General features: G+C 39.0%; 1 protein-coding gene across 1 annotated transcript; it reads right to left on the reverse strand.

Moving 5' to 3' along the window:
- Positions 1–587: 587 nt before the first annotated feature.
- LOC129777473 (glycogen phosphorylase) lies at positions 588–21,201 on the reverse strand. Its single transcript, XM_055783744.1, has 5 exons — positions 20,775–21,201; positions 4,961–5,192; positions 4,591–4,887; positions 2,918–4,524; positions 588–1,339 (listed from the first exon to the last, which is right to left on the reverse strand). The coding sequence occupies exons 1-5, from the start codon at positions 21,015–21,017 to the stop codon at positions 1,190–1,192; spliced, it is 2,529 nt and encodes an 842-aa protein (XP_055639719.1). The 5' UTR covers positions 21,018–21,201; the 3' UTR covers positions 588–1,189.
- Positions 21,202–26,288: the final 5,087 nt, after the last annotated feature.

Raw genomic sequence — 26,288 nt, forward strand, 5'->3', positions numbered from 1 at the left:
TGTGTTATCACTCTTATCATTCTTATGAATATATGAACATACCTAGCATAAGCGTTCGACATTTGGCAAGTTACCCTAATACAGAGAAAAAAAAAGGAATTTTATCAAGTCGTTCGAAATATTTCGAATCGATCGAAATACAGGATAGGGGCGACTTTCACATTGAGCAAAATGTGTTTGTTTTTTTTTGTAAATCAAACTTCATGTGTTGCAAAATGCATATATTTAAGCGTTTATGAAACGTTTCCCAAAGGAAAACATCAACGACGCAAACCATAACGAACAGGCAAACCGAAAAATTCGAAAAATTGTAACAATTGCACCTATAGCTGCAACTCGGTCGATGCTGTCGACTTTGTTCGATATCTAAAATAACAAAATAACGCTAACGAGCAAAATCTTTATCGACACGATTTCTATATCAGAGCCCGATGTTCCCTCAATGCTACTCTTCGGAGATGTTGGTATGACGTTCGTCATTGGTAAAGATCTCCACACGTAATAGAATCGATGTAAACTCCACGATATGTTCCAACATCAATGGTAGATTGATTGGATTCTCCAGGACAAAGAAAAGATTCTCTCCGAACGGTTTTATATATATATATTTATTTGATAAAAGTGATGAAAAAATTATAATAACAGTACGATGCTACAATTTTGCAACTCATTTCGTGTTAGCTAGTTCATTCTCTTTTTTGTTTCAAGAAGCAGTAGTTGTTTTCAACCTAAGGTTTCTGTACAATATAAACCTTTACTTGTGAGGTATCGAATATCATATTTTGTAGTATTTTTGATTTCTTTATTTACTCATGACATATAACAATAGTTGTAGGAAAAGTATAATATCCAGATAATGGCACCCGAATGTTAATGGTAATTGTGTTATGTAATGTCATACAGTGGATGATTGTTTCCAAACTCTCCATGGATTGTTACACCAGCAGATGTATTCTTAACAACATTTTTTTTCGCATTTAAAATTTGAATTACCTATATTTTATTTACTTATCAGCAATGAAACGAACGCTTTCGAGGACGCTGCTGCTAGCGATCTTCGGTATTCCCACAATAACATATAAGCATTATAACATCCCTCTTCCTCCCGCCAATGCTCGGCTCGGCCGGGTTGCACGGTGGCAGTGTGTGGTTGCTATCCGCGTTCCCCTCCCCACGCCATGTTCACACTTTACTTGGATTCCGCCGGGTTCGGCAGCTTCTCCCACGTTGGCTCCACACCCCAGATTTCGCGAGCATACTCAGCAATTGTGCGATCACTGGAGAATTTGCCGCTGGAAGCGATGTTGTGGATCGCCATCTCGAGCCACTTGGATTGATCCTGAAAAATAGAACAAGAACGAATTTAGTGAAATTTTCAGTAATGGCAACGACGGTCGTCTCAGGCATCCAAAAATCAGAAATGTGTTCTTTATCATTTTTATGTTATGGTTTTTCAAATTTAACCGATGCACAGTGGGGCGACTCCATACAAAGGATGGTCAAGCAAAAAAAAAGTGTCGTTAAATGCAAAAAAAACATGGTGTGAACATAATTTCGGGATGCTGAACACGAATCTGGCATCCTATTTTTATTTGGGGCCGTCCATAAAGCACGTTATTAACTTTTTTGGGATTTTATGGATCCTGGATAAAATTAAAATTTAAAAAAATAAGTGAAAAAAACTTGCCATCGCTTTTCTCACTAAAACGACAATTCGCGCAGTTTTGCGCAGCGTCGGACAGTGTTCAATACAAAGCTTATGTTTTAACCTAAACTTTGAATATAGCCACAACCAGGGCAAATAGCGGCAACAAAACTTTTAAGCTGGTTTTCTACAAAAAAACAGTTTTCATGATTTTTTTTGGATCAGACCTACTATGATCGAATTTTACAATATCTAATGAAAGAAATTTGTTTTGTATAGTTTTTCGAACAACTTTCCATTTGACGCAAAAAGAAATCCAATCTATTATTGAAGCTGAAGAGCGTTTCGAAGTAATGTACTTTCTTTCAAAAAAACTGTCCAAAAACATCAATATTTCAAGCTTTGAAAAGTGATTTAAAAAATCAGATTTGATGATATTGCGCTCAAATGTGGGGTTCAAGCACTTGCATACTATAACAAGAAAGTAAAAATATTACGAAACAGCTGACTTCCCCTTTTTCTCCAAAAATTTTTTTGAAAAATTCATAACTTTTACTTATAAAAATTGCCCGCACTTCCCCGCAAAACTAATTTCATGAGAGGGTTCCTCAAAGTGTCCTTTATCACTCAGCACTTGAGTTTTTCACCCGAAATTCCCCTTTTTGGATTTTTTCTCAATATTAACCCGAAATCAGCCATTCCATGGCAAACCGATATAGTGGTTCTCAGATTTTCGTGAAAAGTGGTAGTATTGTTCTTTATCGCAAAACATTAGACCCGATTTTTTTTCAGTAGGGTGACCATTTCCATTTTAGGGTTGTCCGAAAAATCAACTTTTTCCTCTTTTTTCCAAATGTGACATTTTTTCAAAATTCATAACTTTTGAACTACTAAACCGATTTAGATGATCGACATATAAAATTAAAGCCAATCACCAGATCTTTTTTGAAAGAAATGCTACAGATGCAGAAAATTCGAAATCTGTTCTCGTTATTATTGATTGTATTTGTTTTTTATTGTTTTCATAGTCTATTTTTTTTTGAAAAGCTGAGGATTTTTCACATAGTATATGTCGAAACCAGAGAGTCATTTTTTTCGTTTTTAAGTCACGATTTTTCGAAGTTAATCGATGGTTCGAAAAACCAATTTTTTCCACTTTTTTTTTTGTTTTTTGGTAAAACCGAGTTGAGAAATGAACTCAGCGTGTCCGAAAACATACATTTTGATACCAAACACGATAAAAACTGAAAATTTTGAAGTTTGTACACTCACCTGATACACAGCAGAAACCCGATCCTGAGTCTTAATGTACGATTCATAATCGGCGAACAGATAGTAACGATCGTACTTCATCAGCACATTGGCAATATCCTGGAACTCGTGTGGATTTCCGGGGCTGAAGAACCCACTCTGGATCTGATCGACGCACTGCTTGATATCGGGATTTGAGTTGTAGTAATCCGTAGCATTGTATCCACGTCGTTTCAGATCTTCAACCTCGTCGACAGTCATGCCGAAGATGAAGATATTATCATTGCCCATCTCTTCGGCCATTTCCACGTTTGCGCCATCCAAAGTACCAATAGTTAAGGCACCGTTAAGCATGAACTTCATGTTGCCAGTACCAGAAGCCTCCGTACCAGCGGTGGAAATCTGCTCGGATAAATCAGCAGCTGGCATAATCTTCTCAGCCAGCGTTACACGATAGTTCTCCAAGAAGATCACCTTCAATTTGTCTCCAACAATCGGATCGTTGTTAACGACATTGCCAACAGCACAGATCAGCTTGATGATTTGCTTAGCAATGTAGTAGCCAGGCGCAGCCTTGCCACCGATCATAATGGTACGTGGAGTGAAGTTGGCCGTTGGGTCACGCTTGATACGGTTGTACAGAGTAATAATGTGCAAGCAATTCAGAAGCTGACGTTTGTACTCGTGGATACGCTTGACTTGAATGTCGAATATCGAAGCTGGGTTAACCTTTACTCCGTAATCCTTCTCCAACAACTGCGCAAGCTTCAGTTTGTTCTCCTGCTTGACCTTAGCCACCGATCGCTGGAATGTTGAATCCCTGGCGAGTGTCTTCAGTTTAGCCAGCTGTTCCAGATGGGCTGGCCACTCGTCTCCGATCTTCTCAGCAATCAGATCCGAGAGACCGGGGTTACACAGAAGCAACCAACGGCGTGGGGTGATACCGTTGGTCTTGTTCTGGAACTTTTCCGGAGTCAGCTCGTAGAAATGCTTAAAGATATCTTTCTTAATGATCTCGGAGTGAATGGCCGCAACACCGTTCACAGCATGCGAACCAACGATGGACAGATTCGCCATGTTGATGCGCTTCTCTCCGTCTTCCTCCACCATTGAGAGAGCACGCATGCGGTCATAATCGCCAGGGAAACGCTTCTCAACCGCTTGTAAATGCAAAAAGTTAATGTGATAGATAATTTCCAAGTGACGCGGCAAGATCGACTGCAGCAGTGAAACCGGCCAGCGCTCGAGAGCCTCCGGAAGGACGGTATGGTTTGTGTAGGCACAGGTACGCACGACAACATCCCAGGCCTTCTCCCAGGACAGTTTCTCATCATCGACAAGAATTCTCATCAGCTCGGGGATGGCCAACGACGGATGGGTGTCGTTCAGCTGGATGGCAACCTTGTTCGGGAAGTCATCGAAGGTGGTACGAACGGCATCGCGCGAACCAAACTTGGATGCCTTGTAACGCCGGACGATATCCTGCAAAGTGGCGGCGCACATGAAGTACTCCTGCTTCAAACGCAGCTCCTTGCCCTCGAAGAAATTATCGTTGGGGTACAGAACGCGCGAAATGTTCTCAGCCAAGTTACGATCCAGCACGGCCTGGATGTAGTCACCATCGTTGACTATAACGAGACAGCAGCTTGTTAGGGTCAATAATTCATGTGCTAACGACTTCGAGTGATACTTACAGAATTTCAGATTGAAATCAACCGGTGACTTGGCAGACCACAAGCGCAGCGTGTTGACAACGTTATTTCCATATCCGGGAATTGGATTGTCGTAAGGCATAGCGAATACAGTTTGAGTATCGACCCACTTCTTGCCCTCGGGGGTATCGATCACCCGACCGTAGAAGTTAATCGGGATCATGTACTCTGGACGGGCCTTCTCCCATGGGTTTCCGTAACGAAGCCAATCGTCGGGCTCCTCAACCTGCTCCCCGTTGCGAATCTTTTGCGCGAAGATACCGTACTCGTAGCGGATACCTTGAGATAAGAAACAACACACACGATCAATGTCTTTTTTGGTCCGAATAAAACATCGGGCGAATCTTCTTACCATAACCGTAAGCCGGCATGCTGAGGGTGGCCATCGAATCGAGGAAGCAAGCCGCCAAACGACCGAGACCTCCGTTGCCCAGACCAGCGTCCTCCTCGAGTTCCTCCAGCTCCTCGATGTCCAGACCGATCTGGTACATGGCCTCATCGCATGACGTCTGGATGCCCAGATTGATCATGGTGTTTTGCAGGGAGCGACCCATGTAGTACTCCAGCGAGAGGTAGTACACACGCTGTGGAAGAAGGATGGATGCAATAAATTTATCATGTGTTCCGAATTCAACTCGACATATTTTGCCGCATATCTCTGATCTTACTATTAAATAAAGTGGGCTTTGTCATCTAAACTCTAACCGGTACTGAGATTACTCCATAACATGAGAATGAGGAAAAGCTGCCTACGGCCTTCTCCAAAATTTGTACAATTTTTAAGGCAGCTAAGAGAACTCAAAGCTCGTGGAAATACACCAAATGTAGGACGATGGTTTGGACACTTCAAGCCTTTCATACACGCCTTGAATGTTCATGTCAAAAGTCACTCCAACTATGAGGCATCACAGCTGACTGAAATCGAGTAGGGATAGCATCTGATCGAAGTTAAATGTCGGGACACCTGACACAGCTACGATTATGACCACAAATTCATCGGAACAAGAAACGTATTTATTATAATATCAAATAGGACGAACAAGAAATCACAAAATCTTCTGGCGATGGTCACTGGGACTGACAGTTACAAAGTAAAAAAATTAAAATTAAATAAGGTTTACTTTTGGATATTGAATATCTCTCTGCTCAAATGAATCTTATCAAATAGATATCTTTGGGAGCTGAGACCTACACTGAAATTGTACAATTGCTTCCCGTTAAGTGCGCTTTCGCTATCTTGTTTTTAATAATTTTAATAAATTTTTAACTAATTTCAACTCCGATAAGCCTCTTTACAAGATGACACAGAAACGTTCACGGCTAGAAGCAGTTTCATATTCACTGTAAGATTTGGAAGCGATTCTTGGAAGTTCCACTTCATGACGAACTGTAACACATCCAATGCAATCTAATTGATGATATAATTAGAAATCATTTCAGCGGCCTTTAAATGTTTACGGAGTTTTAGTATCTCTAGCAATAGCTGGTTTTCCGAAACTTCGTAATTGCCAGTTTGTCAAATCGACTTTTTCAGTTCGCTGTCAGGTAATCATAACATGGGTCGAGTTTGAATTGCTTCAAAAATTTCGGCTCCTTCTTTAGACGATTTTGACCTGGCCTTGGCCTGGGTCCAGAAACATTTCTCAGCAATCAGTTGAAACCGTAAAACACGAGTAAACAAATTTAACAGTTCTAAAAAATGTCACACACTGTAGATTTTTAGCAAAATCATGTTGTTGTTGGGTTATATCTGTGATATAACCACAAGGTTAGCGTAAGACTACCCTTGGCATAGTAATCATTTGAAGATGCATTCAAATCAATTCTCAATGAATGGATGAATGTATATTTTGTGTATAGGAAAACGGAGTATGGAGAAGCAGAATGGACCACGAACTGGCGCAACTCTACGGCGAACCCAGCACCCAGAAAGTCGCCAAGGCTGGACGAGTGCGATGGGATTGGCAAGATTGCCGGGCAGCAGCCCTGCAAAGATGGTGTTAGCATCGAATCAGATAGGAACAAGAAGGAGAGGAGCCCAGCGAGCGAAGTGGTTGGACCAGGTGGAGCAGTTGAATCATTTTAAATAAATAAAGAAATATTTTGTTTTCGTTGGAATTGTCTTGCGATATGTTCATATATTTGAAATAATATTCTTTCGCTTGTGGTCTCTTTTTGACGATCGACACTCAAATCATCAAGACGTGTTTATTAAATCCTCCGCACATCCGAAATATCTTTTCGTGATATAAAAAAACATCACGGGAACACCTAGTTAATTGCCCAAATGTATGCGAAATCACAAGCAAACGATTTTGTATGTCCGTTCATCATCACGGCAGCAGAAGAGAAACGGAGGGAGGTTGGCCCTTGCCCTTTATTGGCAGCTCTGTTCGGGGAAGCACACAAATGTATGGGGAAATGGGAATGCTTTCAATTTTCATCAATTTAAACCATATACAGACTATGCGATTGTAATGTATAGCATATAAAACAAATCTTAGAAAATTTCCGATTCGATTGGTATGCAAATCGTTAAAATCCGTTCGCAGCAAAAATAATTATTAACGTTAACTTTATTTCATAAAAACGTGACCTGTTTTCTGATTTGACACCCTTAATGTAAGACGTAGTCCTACGTCAAAAAACCAAGTAAGATTCTATAACATGAATTTTCCCATTGAGACTTGTTTTGTTACATAATACCATAAATTCTACCCGGTTACCTTCATTCAAAATCATGACTGGTTTGCACTTCAAAAGATCAAAATACTCAAATCTATTTATTGAACACATTCTAGGACGATCCATGCGGTGAGGATACTCCGGAGGTGATGGCTTCTATACTGTACGAACACAGTAGATTTTTCAGGCGGTTTACGAGTCATCAAACATCATGTGCAATAGTACCGAAGACAATTCATGGGTTTGAAGTTTTTATGATGTATGAAACGCAGGAGCTCCTTCTGCAGCCCAAATTTTCTGAGCGATGTGATTTTCACACCACATGATTCTGCATGGATTTGGAAGTGGATTTCAATTGAATATTCTTGCTTTTTTCGGTGTTTGCTCTTGCTATGTTTCATAATTTCATTTACCAGTGAAATAAAGTATATGATTCCAACTCTTAGATTGGAAGGTGAACAATTGAAGCTTTCAAAACGAACCAAAAACTCGTCCAGGATCACTCGTGTTTTATATCGATGGATCCAAAATTGGTAAATCTACGGGAGCTGGGATTACTGGACCAGGATTCGACATGTCAATTCCAATGGGATAGAGGCCTAAAGTTTTTTAAGCAGAAATACAAGCTATTCTAACATGTACAAATATTTGTTTGGCTAGAAAATACAGGTATGCCAATATCTGTATCTCTGTATCAGATAGCCGAGCAGCTCTTAATGTAGTAAAAGCATACACATGTCAGTCAAAGCTAGTTTGGGAACGTATTCTATACTTAAAACAACTAGCTGCTACTAACGAAGTTAATCTATACAGGGTGCCTGGTCACTACCACGCAGGCTACTCAGCTTGAAAATGGCAGATTTGAATACATTAACCGGTCTATTGACCGGACACTGTCCGAGCAGGTATCACCTTAAAAAAATCGGAAAACTGACAGATGGTAAGATAAACACAGAAACTAGAAGTGGGTTATATCTGTGATATAACCGTAAGGCTGAGGACGTAGTAAACGCGGTGCGGTGCGATGCGATGCGAAGCGATTTATCGGAGCTCATTGCGTGCTATGCCACACAGATCGTTTTAGATCGCGCGTTTTTTGATATTTCATTCCACTTCATTCTACATGTAAACAATCCAACACAAGGATGCCAGATATGATAACATGCCTTCATTCTGTAAACAATTGAATTCTGAGATATTCAATTTAGTAATAATTTTTATGTATGCGATATATTCCATAATATGCATTGTATAAATTAGAATAAAGTTACATGATTCATCGAACAAAACAAAAATAATTATTTAACAACCCAACTTTTATTTTCGCTCCATGAATTTGATTGTGAAGATATTTATGGAAATCGTCTGGCAGCCATCACTTGCGTTCACTCGCGGCAAAACACTCCACAAACAGTTTTGCCGCATTGAAATCCGCATCGCTTCGCGTTCACTATGTCCTCGGCCTAAGTTAACTCTCATATGGTCGTTTTTAAGTGAGAGGTGGGACCAAGTCGCGAATTTAAAAATAAACGAGTTATTGATTGCATTTCATAAGCTACACCCCACATTTATCAGATTTGAAAAATCATGCATATAGCAGGAATAACGGATCGAAATTGTTATGAATGATCAACGAAAAACCCCTCACAGTATGCAGTCAGAACGGACCATATACTATTAACCATGGCGATATTACACTACATCATGTGCAGACAGAGTGAACCATGTGTCAACAAAACTTTTTGTTGAAGCTAGTAAACTAGAACTATGCTTAAACTCGTTAGCGTAGAAGGTACATGTTTTGATCATATCAAAAAATGAACTTGATTCACTCTGACTGAACGGAACAGTGAAAAATGCTGATCTTCAGTGTGAGTGATCGCAAAATGTACTATTTCAGAGTGCGGTTTATACTGTATCGATAAAAGATCGAATTTGACGATTCTATTGAGAAATACTGCCTCAGATGCTTGAAAATGGGATGTAAGCCGTGCAATCATATTCATGCCTGTAGTAGATGGTAGAGACTATATAATGTTGTACGCAAATAGATGTTTATGTTTGATTTTCATTACAGAACGGCACACTTTGACTCACAACCAGTGCTTGGAAATATCAGTTTCACATCAATCTTCAACTGAATTTCAGACCACATTCGATCATTATACCATTGCATTCGGGTACCGGAAAAGAACTAACGGCAAATCTTACAATCAGAGTAAGTCCCTGACAGATGATTCATTCACTTTCGTTCATTTCTGCATTCACGGAATGTAAACAAAAAAAAATATCCCTAGTTTCGCCATTCATTAATATTTATAAACCAGTTCATTCAATTATCAACATCGTTCCCAGACCCTGACGCAACGATAAAATTCTTTGAGGAAGATAAGAAAGTACAGGAATTCAAAATAGTTACATCAAAATAGGATAGTGATAGTGAATATGCAATTCCAATTCCGTTTGTCAGAAATGATTCAAATACACTAAAGGGTGTGTCACATCAAATTGCATCACGGAAAAAACGCTGTAGAAATTTTATTTTTAGGAATTATATCTTCAGCTTTCGCTTATAATCAGATAAGAGTGTATAGATCACGTTGGCCATGCTTCACTGTCAATTTTTCGTAAATTTGGAAAAATGTCGTCGAACGAAAAAGAGCGTCGTGAATTAATCCTGCGCACTCATTTCGAGAATCCGGAGTTGTCACATCGGGACATCGGTAAGATGCTGGGAATCGTCCAATCCACGGTCAGCAGAGTACTAAAACGATACTTCGAGAACCTAACCATCGACCGGAAGGTGAAGAACGGCAAAAATGGATGCTCCGTCAGTGAAAAAGATCACAAGCGCGTAGTTAAGCAGTTTAGACGTGATCCGAGAAGTTCGGTCCGGGATGTCGCCAATAAGCTGAATTTGTCAAGTTCATTCGTCCAGCGGACCAAGCAGCGGGAGGACCTGCGTACATACAAGGTTCAGAAGGCTCCTAACCGCGACGAAAGGCAAAACATGGTGGGGAAGACGCGAGCCCGGAAGCTGTGCCTGGTAATGGACGACGAAACCTACGTCAAAGCGGACTTTCGTCAGCTGCCGGGCCTGTTGTTCTTCTCCGCAGAGGACAAATTCAGCTTTCCGGAGGAGATTCGCAAGCAGAAACTATCCAAGTTTGCCAAAAAGTACATGGTGTGGCAAGCGATCTGCTCTTGCGGAAAGCGGAGCGCCCCCTTCGTGATGACCGGCACGGTAAACGGGTAGGTTTACCTTAAGGAGTGCCTACAGAAGCGGCGCAAAAATGTGACCACTCCCAAAGTTCAAGGACAAGTCCCTCCGGTGATACCTCCTGTTAGCTTGCCCAAAAAATCGAGTGCAGCGGATAGGCAAAATCAGGTCCCTCCTGGCCTCCGTGGTAATAGTTCACCTTCGAACGACCCAGCACTCGAGGGGACATCAAAAACCCCAACTGTCCCTGTTTTTCCGTCAAGTTCAACTTCCCAATCGGGATTTATAAAGTTGTCTGACCTTGTGGATCAAATCTTCACGTGTTTTAATGTTTCCGACTCCATCAGAACCATTGTCACCGCAATGCTTCCAGTACTAAAGACAATTTTGCAGCAATTGATGCAAACATGGCCCCTCCTTGCAATGATTATCTCTCTTGATGTCTAATTTAAATAGAGAGGTCGGAGATATCACTGTTTTACAGTGGAATTGTCGTAGTCTTATCCCTAAATTGGATACATTCAAATTTCTAATTCATAAACTCAATTGTGATGTTTTTGCTCTATCCGAAACCTGGCTCTCTTCTCAAAATGATCTCTCTTTCCACGATTTTAATATAATACGCTTGGACCGCGATGACAGATACGGAGGGGTACTATTGGGGATCAATAAGTGTCACTCATTTTTTAGAATTGACCTTCCACCTATTGGAGGAATCGAAGCTGTTGCTTGTCATGCAAACATCAGAGGCAAAGACCTCTGTATAGTCAGCTTGTATTGGCCTCCGAGAGCTGCGGTTAGCCGCAAGCAACTTGTTGACATGTGCTCACTCCTTCCTGAGCCACGATTGATCTTGGGAGACTTCAACTCTCACGGAACTGCCTGGGGGGAACCGTACGACGATAATCGTTCATCGTTGATATATGACCTTTGTAACAGCTTCAATATGACCGTTTTGAACACTGGGGAAACAACACGTGTACCTAAACCTCCTGCTAAACCAAGTGCTCTTGACCTCTCGCTTTGCTCGAATTCACTATCGTTAGATTGCAAGTGGAATGTAATCCAGGATCCCAACGGTAGTGATCACTTGCCAATCAAAATTTCTATCACCAATGGGTTGAATTCTTCTGAATCAATAAACATGGCATACGACCTCACAAGACACATTGACTGGAAAAAATATGCGGACGCGATTGCTCTAGCCATCAATTCCAGAGATGGTTTGCCTCCATTGGAGTATAACTTCATTTCTCGTTTGATCTATGACAGCGCGGTTCGCGCTCAAACGAAACCCATCCCAGGTTCCACTATTCGTCGAAGGCCTCCCAATCCATGGTGGGATGGCCAGTGTTCCAAGCTTTATGGAGATAAATCGAATGCATTTAAAGCTTTTCGGAAACGTGGAACCATTGAGAATTTTCAAACGTATTTGGACCTTGAAAATCAATTTAAAAACTTGATCAAAGGAAAAAAACGTGCTTATTGGCGAAATTTCGTGGGAGGTTTATCACGAGAAACGTCAATGAAAAAATTATGGAAAGTGGCTCGAAACATGAGAAATCGCTCTTCATCCAATGAAAGCGAGGAATATTCACATCGATAGATTTTTAATTTTGCACGAAAGGTTTGTCCCGATTCCGCTCCAGTGCAAAGAATTATTCGAGATATACCACAAGATAGGTGCGATCTTGATTCCGAGTTTTCGATGGTAGAATTCTCTCTTGCTCTCCTTTCATGTAACAATTCTGCTCCGGGATCGGATAGAATTAAGTTCAACTTGCTGAAAAATCTCCCTGATGTGGCGAAACATCGCTTGTTGAACTTATTCAATCGGTTTCTGGAGCATAATATTGTTCCAGATGATTGGAGACAAGTACGAGTTATAGCTATTCAAAAACCCGGAAAACCCGCGTCCGACTTCAATTCGTACCGCCCAATAGCAATGCTGTCTTGTATACGGAAATTGTTGGAGAAAATTATCTTGTTTCGCCTTGATCGATGGGTTGAAACGAATGGCGTACTCTCAGATACACAATATGGGTTCCGCAGGGGCAAGGGGACGAATGATTGTCTTGCGTTGCTTTCTTCAGAAATTCAAATGGCTTACGCCGAAAAAAAACAAATGGCTTCAGTATTCTTGGACATAAAGGGGGCCTTCGATTCTGTTTCAATAGAGGTTTTGTCAGACAAATTACAATCTCGGGGTCTGCCGCCTCTATTGAATAATATGTTATATAACTTGCTTTGTGAGAAACATTTGAACTTTTCTCACGGAGATTCGGCAGTAAGTCGGGTCTCTTACATGGGACTCCCCCAGGGCTCATGTTTAAGCCCCCTTTTGTACAACTTCTACGTAAGCGACATTGACAATTGCCTTACACAAAATTGCAGCCTAAGACAACTTGCAGATGATGGAGTGGTGTCTGTCGTAGGATCAAACGAATCCGACCTGCAAGAACCCTTACAAGATACCTTGAACAATTTTTCAACCTGGGCCATTGGGCTAGGGATCGAATTCTCCACGGAGAAAACAGAGATGGTGGTTTTTTCTAGGAAGCATAAACCAGCAAAACCAAAGCTTCAACTTTTGGGTAAACCGATCACTCATGCTATGTCATTCAAGTATCTTGGGGTCTGGTTCGACTCTAAATGTACTTGGGGGCCCATATTAGGTATCTGAGTAAAAATGTCAACAAAGAATAAACTTTCTCCGTACAATTACCGGCACCTGGTGGGGAGCCCATCCCGAAGATCTTATAATGTTGTATCGAAAAACTATTCTCTCAGTGATGGAGTATGGCAGTTTCTGTTTTCAATCAGCTGCCAAAACACACCTCATTAAACTCGAGCGAATTCAGTATCTTTGTCTCCGTATCGCGTTGGGATGTATGCCCTCAACGTATACCATGAGTCTCGAGGTTTTGGCAGGCCTACTCCCACTAAAAGATCGCTTCAATTTATTATCTTTTCGGTTCCTCATCCGGTGTAAGGTTATGAACCCATTGGTGATCGGAAATTTTGATCAGCTGATCGAGCTAAATTTTCATTCTGGATTCATGAGCTCATATCATGAATTCGTCTCCATGCAGGTTAATCCTTCTTCGTATATTCCCAACCGTGTTTGTTTTCCTGACTACATCAATTCCTCTGTGCATTTTGATCTGTCCATGAAGCAGGATATCCATGGAACACCAGACTATCTTCGATCGAGGATCGTTCCAACGATCTTCGATGAAAAGTATGGGGATATCAATTGTGATAATATGTACTTTACTGATGGGTCCTCTATGAATGAGTCCACAGGATTTGGAGTGTTCAACGAATTTTTTAGCACCTCACACAGTCTTCAGAATCCTTGCTCAGTGTATATTGCTGAATTGGCAGCTATACACTGGGCGCTGGACAGCGTCGCCTCACGACCTGTTGAACACTATTACATTGTAACGGATAGTCTTAGCTCTGTCGAAGCTATCCGTTCAGTGAGGCCGGAAAAGCACTCGCCGTACTTCCTTGAGAGAATACAAGAAATTTTGAGTGCTTTATCCAGACGCTGTTATGTACCTTTGTCTGGGTCCCTTCACATTGCTCAATTCCGGGTAATGAGAGGGCTGACTCATTAGCAAAGGTAGGTGCAATTGAAGGCGATATTTATCAGCGTCAAATCGCCTTCAATGAATTTTATTCTTTAGTCCGCAAAAATACCATAGTTAACTGGCAACGCAAATGGAACGAAGATGAATTGGGCCGGTGGCTCCACTCGATTATCCCTAAGGTTAGCCCAAACCATGGTTCAAAAGTCTGGACTTGAGTCGGGACTTTATTCGCACCTTCTCCCGACTCATGTCCAATCACTGTTCGTTAGATGCGCTACTCTTTCGTATTAATCTTGCCGACAACAATCTTTGTGTTTGTGGCCAAGGTTACCACGACATCGAGCACGTTGTTTGGTCGTGCGAGCTGTATCTTGTCGCCAGATCGAATTTAGTAGTCACCCTTCGGGCCCGAGGAAGGCAGCCCAATGTGCCGGTGAGAGACGTGTTGGCTCGGTTAGACCTTGATTACATGTCCCAAATATATGTATTCCTTAAAGCTATCGATCTTCGTGTGTGATTGTCCTTATACCCTTAGTTTTTCCTTTTCCTTTTCCTTTGTGAGAGATCGGATCCCTTCTTAAGAATAAGATGAAATGTAAATACATATTAGATATAAGATAGGTTCAAGAATTGAGTGTGATGAGTGTGATTGAGAGTGTGAGTGTGATCATTGTCAATATATCCTCATATCCCCTCCTTTTCCTGAAGAAAATGTCACCCTTCTAAACTCGAGTCGACCGCGGTTTCCTATATTATTAACATTAGAATTAAGGAAAAATGTTTATATACTAGTAACAATACAGTAAGGAGTTCGGCTCCTTTAAACCTATGTAACTGAGTCTGTAAAAATAAACGATTTAAATAAAAAAAAAAATAAAAACTGTTAATTGTTTGAAAAATATTTCGAAATTGTTCAGTCATAGTGAGCCGAGTCTTAAAAAGTGCTTGATTGATTCAGTCAGAGTGGACCATGTACGTATAGGAAGCCAAATAGCTGTCTGTTTAGGGCATGAAACTTGATGTTTTTCGCAATAATCATATGTTACAGTGTGATCAGAGAGTAGCTAACATTTCTGGGAACAATACTGAATAAAAAAATCGAAAGCTTCGAAAATTGCAGAACACTGAACTTTAAGTTCGTTTTTCTCGAAATCATAAAAATGTCACATGGCCCGGTATGACTTAACACCGACCATATGACACTATGACTTTGCTTGTTTTCGACATTCAAAAAAAGGGAAGAGAGATCTGCATGGTGACGTACGAATCCGAGTTTGCATTGATGATTTAAACTAAACAACCAACAAGATTATCTGTGAGTGTACCCTCGAATCGACTGCCGTTATGTTTTCGGTTATGTATTACTAACATAGTTTGTAAGATCGATTGTGGAAATATTGAAATATCTACCTCGTCATGTTAACGCAAGGAAAAACATCTCTTGGGGTCTAAGCTATGAACATATAAAATGGAATAACAGGCTTAAATATACATCTATTATCTCGAGCAAATCTATGCAATTTATAACGAGAATCAGCTGCTCAATAATAAAATCGATTCTATAATTACCATCGTCAGTTAAATCATAAACATGAAACAACGAATAGCAATTTACGATAAGATGAATCGATTCTCACTTTCCTCATCCGATTTCCCCGAATGATCCCGTGCTAAACTGATGATAACAGCCAGGCGAAAGATCATTAAAACTATTAGAACCGACCGGTGAAATGGTTTTATTTTCTAAACATTGGCCTGTTTATGTTTTTCACAGCGATGCAGCTCTGATGTCACCTTCTATAACAAGTTCCCGTTGACAATCAACCATCCGAGATTCCACAGCTGTGAACGCATATTTCTTACGAACACACATCTGGTATAGGCAAATTCCGTTAACCTTCACGCTTAAGGTGACCCATCACATGGGCAGCACCACAATTGTGTAGCCATAATTTTCCCCCAACCCATCAGCATGGGTAATGTAGGTGCTTATGATTCCCTCTTTTTTTCCGAAGCAATTTCCAATTTACTTCTTCTGTGTTGCCACTTAATATGATGTGTGTGTACACACCGTAGAGGTCTTTTGAAAGACTTTTTCCAAAGCGCAACGAAGTCGGTCGCCTATTTTTAGTCGGGGTGGTGTCTCCACAAAGGTGCGTGCGAGGGATTATATTAGGCGCGGGTGGGCGTTGGTAGAATTTAAGCGACTGCAAAATTCCAATATTTATTTTCCTGAAAATCACGGTGGCATCGCTTCCTCTCGCGGGGTGAGGATGTGCAGAAGAAAGCTCTCATCGCTATTATGCAATGAAATCGTTATGTGCCGGTTGAAACGCATTGAAGTAGACACTCACGTGACACGCTTCGAACACATGATCGAGTGCGCGCGCGAAATACGCGAACCCGGCGTCGCCCGTTGAAATAAAAAAGGAGCACACAAACAACTCGATATGTGACAGTCAGAGACGATGGAAGGTGGATGACATTGCTCTCAGCTGAATTGGCAATGAGACACATGTATGTTTCTACAATATTTCAAAGTTTCGCGCAAGTGCAGCGTGATCGGTAGCCTTGGACTTATTCTGGTTTCCTATCTAATAATTCTGATCAGAAAATGAAACGGAAAAACAACCTTCAATAAGCGCGTTTCCAGCATCCACGGTACGCATAGAGAAACTCAGGCTAAAAACGTTTGCGTTGTATTCCTCTCATCTTTCACAAACGTTTTCTTGTAGTAAAAGATCAATTCAATTGCTTATCGCCCAACCCATTAAGCCAGCAGTGGAGCAATCCCGCAACCGCTCATTACGATTGACCTAATTATAAACGTCCAAATATACAGCCTTTCATAATGTCATCTTCCGTTTCACGAAGAACGAACGAAACAAATGTACCACAATGACGATCCACGAGGGTCATCATTCGTGCCGGTCCCTTCGGAATAATCTCTCAATTCACTCAGAACGGGGAAGATGATGATACTCTATCAGTACTCGTGTTCTGAATTTTTGAAAAGCGTGATTGATTAAAGGAAATAGGGCACTCCCGCTTTCGAAACAGTGATTAGGGATGCAAGCTGTTGAAAGTTTGGATTTCGTAAGCGCAATCTTTTAAGGAATGGAAATTGAACCCGGGTCAATAGACTACTCTCGTTCGGAATAACAAAACCCGAACACTCACCGCTCTCTAGCAAGCAGTAGAAGGCAGTGTTGCCACGAGTACAGATTTTATAGGTACGGATTTTTTGAGCGTAAAATTTTCAACATTGCTATTTTTTAAATCACTAGAAGGGCTTTCTTTGGCTGAATGAATGCAGACCAAGACTGACAATAGCATTTATAATGTGACAATGAACTGGCCACCTGGTCAAGGGCGATATACCTTACAATGATTCAGGCATGCATTTTGATACAACTGCGACAAAAATCAGACTGCTTGCAGCATGCTGATAATTCTTTTTGAACCTCTGTTGCTTTTTTGGAATATATATTTTCCCCAGATCAACATTATGAATCGTATGTTCCATACTAAAAAACCAAATTTATAGTGCTACAAGAAAAGCTGAAAGACTTTTAAATAACGCTTCTCACTAATATCTGCATGGAATCTGACGTAGTATCAATTTCCAAGGCAAATGCTGTTTTTTGAAAACTATTTGAAACTAGCTGACCCGGTGAACTTCATCTCACCCATAATTGATATTTTCATTTAAATGATTTCGAACACCGACAAAAATTATTTATCTATACGTAATCTATATTCCGATCCCAAGTTGAATCGTACGTTAAACGGACACCAAATCATTTTTGTTTATATGGATATACAAAAACTTTGCTAAAAAAATACATTCCAATTTTCCATCTTTCCGTATGGTTTTCATAACTTTATTTGACAAATAATCCTGACGCAAACTAAGACATATTAAACCTGATACTGACTGTTTAAATCCGTTGCTCCGTCCTCGAATTAAATCGTGAGAAACGAACACCAAATTATTTTTATTTAAGGACATTTATGTTGCTGTAGTTGCTATCCCACACATGGATACTACCGTTGAGGCAACGAAGGAATACATTAATTTTTTTTTATGAAACATTGTTCTGTAGTTACAGGCTAATTAGAGTTAAGTTCACAAATGTACTGCTAGATATGTTGGGATAGAAGCAAAAAAAAAAAAATAAAATAATGGATAGTGAAAGGCAGATAATTTTCATGGATATCTGTAGCACTTTCTGTAGCAGATGAGAAAGAGATTAGATTTTTACTGATTCGACACTCCAGGCATCTACAATGTTGAATCTCAAAAATGGAAACCTTTTTGAGATTCAACATTGTAGACAAATAAACATCAAGAGCTAGATAACGAATCCCTTGCCTAAAAAGTGCAATAGCTCCGTAAGAAAATCAAATCGAACATGTACAATCTTGTCCATGTAGGATTGGGAGATCTTGGATTTTTTGTAAGTTTGTTTTTCCAGTGAACATTGTTTTTAATCTCACCCAAATAATACCTAATAGACTTCCTAAACATTGGATCAATTTCAAGGTTGACAAATCAGTGGTCGACAATTTAGGAGAAGCAGTTTGGTAAACAGTCAATATTTTATGGGATTATTGTTAGCGAAGTTCTGGATGAATATACCAGTTGTTGAATTTCTAATAATAATTTTGCAATTAATTTATTCAATTAAATAATTCTATACAATATGAATGCCTTGGAAAATACATTTTTCTGGGCTTTCAAGTTTTGTTTCTATCCTTCATGCTGAAAATCGAAAGAAAATGCGTTACATGTTACATTACGTCTATTCGCCCATATTCTGATTTGATTAGCTCTACTTAGACTGCGATAGGAAGGAAGAACTTTATCTGAATGTATTATTTTCTTCCGCCAAATTTCTATTAATAGAATTAGTTTTTAGCATTAGTTATATCAAATAGCTGTAAAAGACTCTAACAGGCATTTAGAGTCTTTTACAGCTATTTGATAAAACTTGTTCAGTTTCTGATGAACTTTTGAAAAAGAATTAAAAATGGTCGAGATTCAAATTTACGACCTTTGGATCCATGATCTTCCATCAAACTATTTGTAAAAAAAAAATTGTAATTCCAAATGTAATGCCAAGCAGTCGAACATGCGCTTAAAAACATTGCATGCTCATTTTGGTAGTCCGTCATGTGCTTTTTTGCAGTTGAATAAACGTTTTCAAATCGTTTCTCGGGCATATGTGCCTTTCCAGAAAGGGAGCATACATCGATGCCAATCTAGAGCATTTAAAACATTATATTTTTAGCCTTACGCTTCGTACGAATTGCCTTATCGAGGAGCAAATAAACATGAATTTTTTAGTCGAACGGTTAGAAGTTTTTATATATTTTACAAACGAAAGAAGTGTAATTCAGGCAAATCTGAAGGAACTGAAGAGTGACACAAATAAATTGCAATGTTAGTGAGAAAATCAGATAATAGAAAACAATATAGATATGAGTTGTTGCCACTGAGTTGTTGTTTGAAATAACTTTGCCTCACGAGCATTTTGGAAGTCATCGAGAGGTCACGAGAGGAAGTCATACTAAATGCAGAATGGTCGATAAGGATCTGGAAACATTTTTGAATGCATTTGTGAAGTTAGCTTTTCAACACAGTTGAGAAAAACGAATCGAAAATTGAAAGTAAAGAAGAACCGCACTTAACTGTGATTAATCATACTCTCAGTAAGCAAAGTCATCATAGAGAAAAGAACTACATGACTAGATATCAGTGTCTACTTTCTTTGCTTGCTTTCACCAATTCCTTTGAATAGATGATTGATTTTCTTTTGTTTTTAATGAAAAAAATTAAATATGGGGGAGGGGGAGTCTAAAATCGTTCTTTTTCTGTCCACGTGGTATGTGGGCAGTTCCTAAGTAGATCCGAAATCGGTTAAGAAATGCACCTAAAATGGTTTAGATTAAAAAAACGTCCGCAAAACCTTAAAAATAAATCTGAATTATCTTTCTCCCATTACGTTGGAAAGGGTTCACATTAAAAAGGTCTTAGGTTTGTACCAAAAACCGGTAATAAATCATAGATAGAACCCACTTCAGATGGGAAGTTGAATTTTCAAACAATATTTCAAGCATTATAAACCAAATGAATAAATAAAAGTTTGAGAAATATATAGACTAATAAAACAGATTTTCCAAGGCAACAAAGATTTTTGACGGTACAGATTTTTTAAAGAAGTACAGTTGAAACAAATTTTCAACCGGTAAAGTGCAGATGAATGTTTGGCAGCACTGGTAGTGAAGGTGTAACCGAGGATATCATGCTCTCGGGGAAGAAATTCACTCTCACTCTCGTTTTAGTCGAAACGAAATTAATTGAAGAGAAAGAAAGCGAGAGTGATCGAATCAAAATTAGGTAATATATAATATCGAATTTTTCATGCATAGCGATTTGCTTCGATCTACAATCAATTAGCCGACAATTAACGAGCACATTCCTCCATACTGTTGTTGGAAAAGTAATGCCGGAAGTAAATTACCCAAAAATAGAATAAAATCTGTATTAAGACAACCTATCATCACGTTACAAATTGCCGTTTGGCCCGGAGTCACAAGGAGACAATTAAAGGTCAAACATAATGGATTGCATTCAAAGGTCTTAAACCAGCCTTTCTTACCTTGGGGTCCTTCTCATAGTAATGCTGCTGCGTACGAATCCAGCGTGACACGAGATGATCCTTGACGGTGTGGGCCAAGGCGAAGTAGTAATCGCGTGTTGTCGCAACGTTACGATCTTTCACCAGAGTGTAGTGAAGATGACGGTTGAATCCTTTCTTGATCTCGTTAACATCCTCGAGCACCGAAATACCGCGGACACTGATCTGCTTGCGCTTAAGCTCGTCCGATTGGGGTTTGGCCATCTTATCTCGTATGTGTTTCCTTTTTTTCCTCTACACTTCTAACACAAAATCAAACACCGATTTGTTCACACCACCAGTCAGTCAGCCTGGACAGGACAATTAAATAGAGCAAAAGCAGGAGAAGTACTCAAGTGCGACCCGCTCGGAGCCACAGTTGCACTACAAGTGAAAACATCGCTTCTCCACTCCGATGCGGTCACCTTGTGCAAGGTCAAACATGCGCCCGAACAGTATTGTTTTGTACAATAGAGGCTCCCTTATCGGCTGTCTTGTCGAGATTTTTTTCGAACAGTTAGCGTATGACTAGAGTAGAACAGTTACCGCACGGCTGTCATTTTTATTTGCCGTATTCGCTCTTTTTGCTGTTCGCGTTCAACTGAGGCGCATACACACTAAATGCATTCGCTGTTCTTTGCTATGGACTGTCTCTTTCAAAATTTAAGATTATGTTGCATGAAACCTACGCATGAGCATATTTGAAAAAGTAGATTATGAAACATGCAAAATCAGATTTTTGACGTAGGACTACGTCTTTCATTTCTATACCGGGGTGTAAAATCAAAGTTCGTGATCGTCACGTAACAGAATTCCATTTTTATTCCTGGATAAATTCACGCGCCCCTAACTTCGATTCAGAGATCGAAAGAGGTGTGTTTCCTGAGCCAAGATGATAAAGCACGTGTTGTAATGGGCAGTAAGCAGGCAACGCTTAAGGGGGTATTCTAGGGTAGAGGCACGAATTTCGGACGTTCTTTCGAGCTTCGAAAAAATAAAACAAAGAATATTTTTACTATCTATTATATCATTATTTGTTCATCTATCTTTTAACAATAAAAAAAATTTGGATGGGAGAAAATATTCATAATTAGAATAGTTAAAAGCTGATGAAGTGAGGAGATTAAAAAAAAACTTGTGCCATGGCGTACACGATTCCAGCCCTTCTGGTTATCTGAAACAAAAAATCAAACAGATTCTGAATCAGTAAAGATGCCGCTATCGCACAAGTCAGACAAGTCAAAAACATGTTTTTTGATAAAATGGCGGCCATTTGAAGAAAAAATGGCGGCCATTTGAAAAAAAAAGAAAAAAATGCGGCCATTTGAAGAAAAAATTGCTAGCGAATGATGGATATCCCGTCAAAGCAGCTTATATTAAATCAACATCAATTTATACCAGTCCATGTTCAGCAAATGAACTAAGCGAAAGTTCTTCCAAAGTCACTACTTGCATATAAAGAACTTCCGTCTGAACATTAGATTCCGGCTTGTGCAGATATCTGATTTTTTTATATTCTCATTAATTAAAAAAGCTAAAAAAATTTCAAACGGCTTTGAATTTGTGTACAGATTAGCGTTTCGTAACATAATGTGGAGGGGGTTCGTCTTGCCTTACTTTTTGTTACATAGGGGGAGGGGGTCCAAGAACCTCATTTTAAGCGTTACCTAATTTGTGCACGACGCCTTACAAGTGTATGTTGACGAGAAATGTAAAAAATTCATTATACCAGGGACAGACATACAGCTGTACTAGCGTTGTACGTGTACAGCGTTATACAGGTACCATCGTAGCATGACAGACATACTTTGGTTGTTCATTGCACCGCATGTCAAACTGACAATCAGAAATTCGACCAATTTTCACCACATGTTTCGATGAAAAAGTTTTTTATTTAGCGTCTGAACTATCAAACACAACAAACAAGCTACCAATCTGAGTTATTAACTCAAGAAAAAGCCAATGAAAAGAGTGTTTGCCAAGTGTTTTGATTCAGTTTGTTCATGCTACCCACCACTAACCGTTTGTGGCGCTGCGCACAGTACAACTGTAGCCATATACAGCGGTAAAATAGGTCGGTACAGGTACAGCGATTGTACCGAGTTGCTTGCATGGTTCTAGCGCTGTACATGGTGACAGACATACAATTTTCGAAGTACAACGCTAGTACAGCTGTATGTCTGTCATAAGTATTATAAGCGATTTGTCCTTCAAAGAAGGCACGCTTCTGAAGCGCACACCACCTGCTAAAACTTTGAGACTCATTCATAGGCTGACCAAATAGTTCAGGAATAAAAACGCGACACGCAAGCAAAAAAAAATAAATACACAATACGCTTTTTTTAATGAATGGAATGTTACAATTTCTATTATAAACTTTCTAAAAATCCTGATCTGCTTCGCAAACTCTCTCCATCATTGGAATATGCACGAACAAAATTCGTTGTAGAGGACAAAGTAGGTAAATATAAGAATGTTTGTTTGTTTGACTTTATTCCCGGTCTTATTTAGTCATTCATTAAAAATGAATCAGAATCTTAGCTATTAGGGATCCATCATTAAGACGCGACTTTTTCGCGACCTTATAATGTTCATCGTACAAAAATCCTTTCAACTGGTCCGGTACTACCAGTCAGACACATAATATAATTAGTAAACTCCACGAATTCCTTACACTCCAGAAATTTATTTTCCATTTCTGAAAATAGTTGCACCCTATGATTTGCAACTAGCCCAGATGTTTTGTTCCAACTATTTATATCATTAATCATGATTTCTCTGATCATTGTCCCCTAATCATACAACATGTTTTTATCTATCTCAAATGGATTTTTTTTTTTACAAATACTACTTTCAATCTTTATTCATTCAGGAATGGCCTTTAATACTACTCATTTAAACTGTAGTGTTTCTCCTAGGCTAGCCTTCCATTTTTCAATGTAGTCCAACTCAGTATCGTAGAAATTGTTCATAGGTTTTGAGGAATTTTACCTCTTGAATTTAGTTTGAAAAAAAAAGACTTTTAAGGACACTAATGAAATCATCAGAAATAGCAGAAAAGTCTGTGGCAAATGCATCGTCTTTTTCAACAAGGCAATACATGTTTGGAACGCCTCCAATTGATCTCTGGTTAAAAACAACCATAGTTTGAGGCATGATGTTTCAAATTAATCACGAAGAACATTTCTCCTTTGAAACAAAATAGTAGCACGAACCGTGTAGATATGAAAATGTTTGTAAGCTTTCACAGTGAAGCCTTCAATATCGATGGTGAAACAATAGATTTTCAAATTCAAATCCGAAAAAAACGGTTTCAAATTTTTCCCTTGGATTCATTTATTGATTTTTTATTTGTGTTGGGCTCACAACTAAACGTCCCAATGTAAGTTTCTAAAGGTGTCTGAAAAGAATTAGGGAAATCACGCTGAGAACAATCCGAAAAAAAGCATTGTTTTAGGTGCAATTCTTGACCGACTTCGGATCTATTTGAAGCAATGCATTGGTAGAACATATGACTGGTACCCTTTTGACGTAGAGCTGCGTCTTTGATTCCTATATAGGGGGTCACCCTACGAAAATGGTAACGTTTATTAAGAGATTTCAAATGCCTATTACGCAGAATCGTTCTTACGATATATGTTATAATATATACCATTAGACGGTAAATTTATCCAGCATTTTTCGCCTGAGACATCAACAGTGAAAATAATAAAACAAGTGAGCAATTTAACAAATAAGAGAGGTATGTTTTGCGAGCGGATGCGAAGGTAAATCATGTATTATGCATTCTTTCTTCCAACTTCGTTCCCATGAATGTTGAATGTAACACAAAATTGCGTGCAATAATTCGTTCTATCTAATAAATTAGCAAGATGTTAAATTAATCAGATGCAAGTTTCATACATCACTCAAACTTCATTCAAGATTTCATCAAAGCAACGAGGAAAGTGTCACCCATAAGCAGCGATTATCATGCGAACTTTATTGAGATCGGCATTACATCGCATCACAAAAATGAAATGAAATGATATATGAATATTCTTCAATTCATAGTCCTCAATGACTCAATTCTTTCTATGATAGATTGAGCAATAGAACCTATAAGACTTGATTGTGATAGTCTGCAAACGAACATTATTTCACCGAAAAATCTACTACTCCCGATGCCTAATAATAAGAATAAGACAATGAAAAGAGCTCACAATACCATAGCTATCCATAAAAAATAAAGCAACTTCATGATTTAATGTGTCTTTTACCTAAAAACATCATGAAATCGTGAGTATTTTCAACTTGTTTTTTCGATTCATCCCCATAAATTTCATATTCAATGAAATCAATGAAGATATTTTTTTGTTTATCGATTCACATATACCTCATCTACCATTCCACCCTGATATATGTCCCACTGATATTCATTAATCATTTTTAGTTAGACAGTTGAATTTCCTGCCAGAAGCTTATAGTCTTTCTCTGTTCGTTACAAACCGTCTAAAGGTTATGAGTACATACAACAAACACGGCCCTTTTCAAGAATACTATTTAGAGTTTCAAAAGAGTTAAACTAACAGATTAATGAACAATGAAAAGAATTACATTTAAAATAAGCAAGTGTTCTGAATAATCACAGTCCTACGTCAAACTTCCGTCCGTGCCCCTAAGGTCAGACCCTTCTACTTTTTTAGTCTTTTAATATCTTCCTTCTAGAAAAAATGACAACCTAAAACCCAGATTTTTTAAAAATTAAAAATGATATATCGCTTTCCATTAGGGTGAAAAGGGCTCAAACTAAAGGAAATCCAGATTTGTGCTGAAGCCCATGAAAAACTATAGATAGGACTCATGGAAAAGGAATAGTTGCATTGTGTTATTGAAAATAATGACAAAGAATTTTTTTTTCTTCATACTCAAAATACAATTTGATAAAAAGACGGGACAATCAGAGAGAAAACGGTACTATCCTGTTTAAAACGGTACGTTTGGTCAGCCTACTCATTCTTAAAAGCTAAATTTGTTTTTAAAGGTATAAAAGTACGTAAAATTAGCATTTTTGGTAAAATTATTCGAAATTTCTTCTTCTTCAAGTAGAAATGTAAATGTTTGAGCCTTGATGATTGGTTGCAAATGGAAGTTCGAAGTCTGCCTTGGATTACTTCAACGATTACAGATTTTGATCAGAACATACACACTGGTCAAATATACATAGTTGACATAAGCGCCAACATGACCAAAATCCAGTTTTTAACTGATTCACGTTCTTTATCATGTTCTACACACGAAACATGAAAGCATGGTCGTGGTACCGGTATATTGTGTGCTGAAGTACCCAATGGCAAAAAATATTTATTATCATTTAAAAGTTTTTTATGTGTTTTATGTTTTTATATTTTTTAATGTTTTCCTCCGATTGCACTAACCACTCGCTTTCCTCCCCAACGCAACGAGCAATCCTTCTGCCTAAATTTGGGCGTTATCTCACAATGTGAGTTGATTCGT

The sequence above is a fragment of the Toxorhynchites rutilus genome, chromosome 3 (genome assembly GCF_029784135.1).
Source record: "Toxorhynchites rutilus septentrionalis strain SRP chromosome 3, ASM2978413v1, whole genome shotgun sequence".
Taxonomy (NCBI): Eukaryota; Metazoa; Arthropoda; class Insecta; order Diptera; family Culicidae; genus Toxorhynchites; species Toxorhynchites rutilus.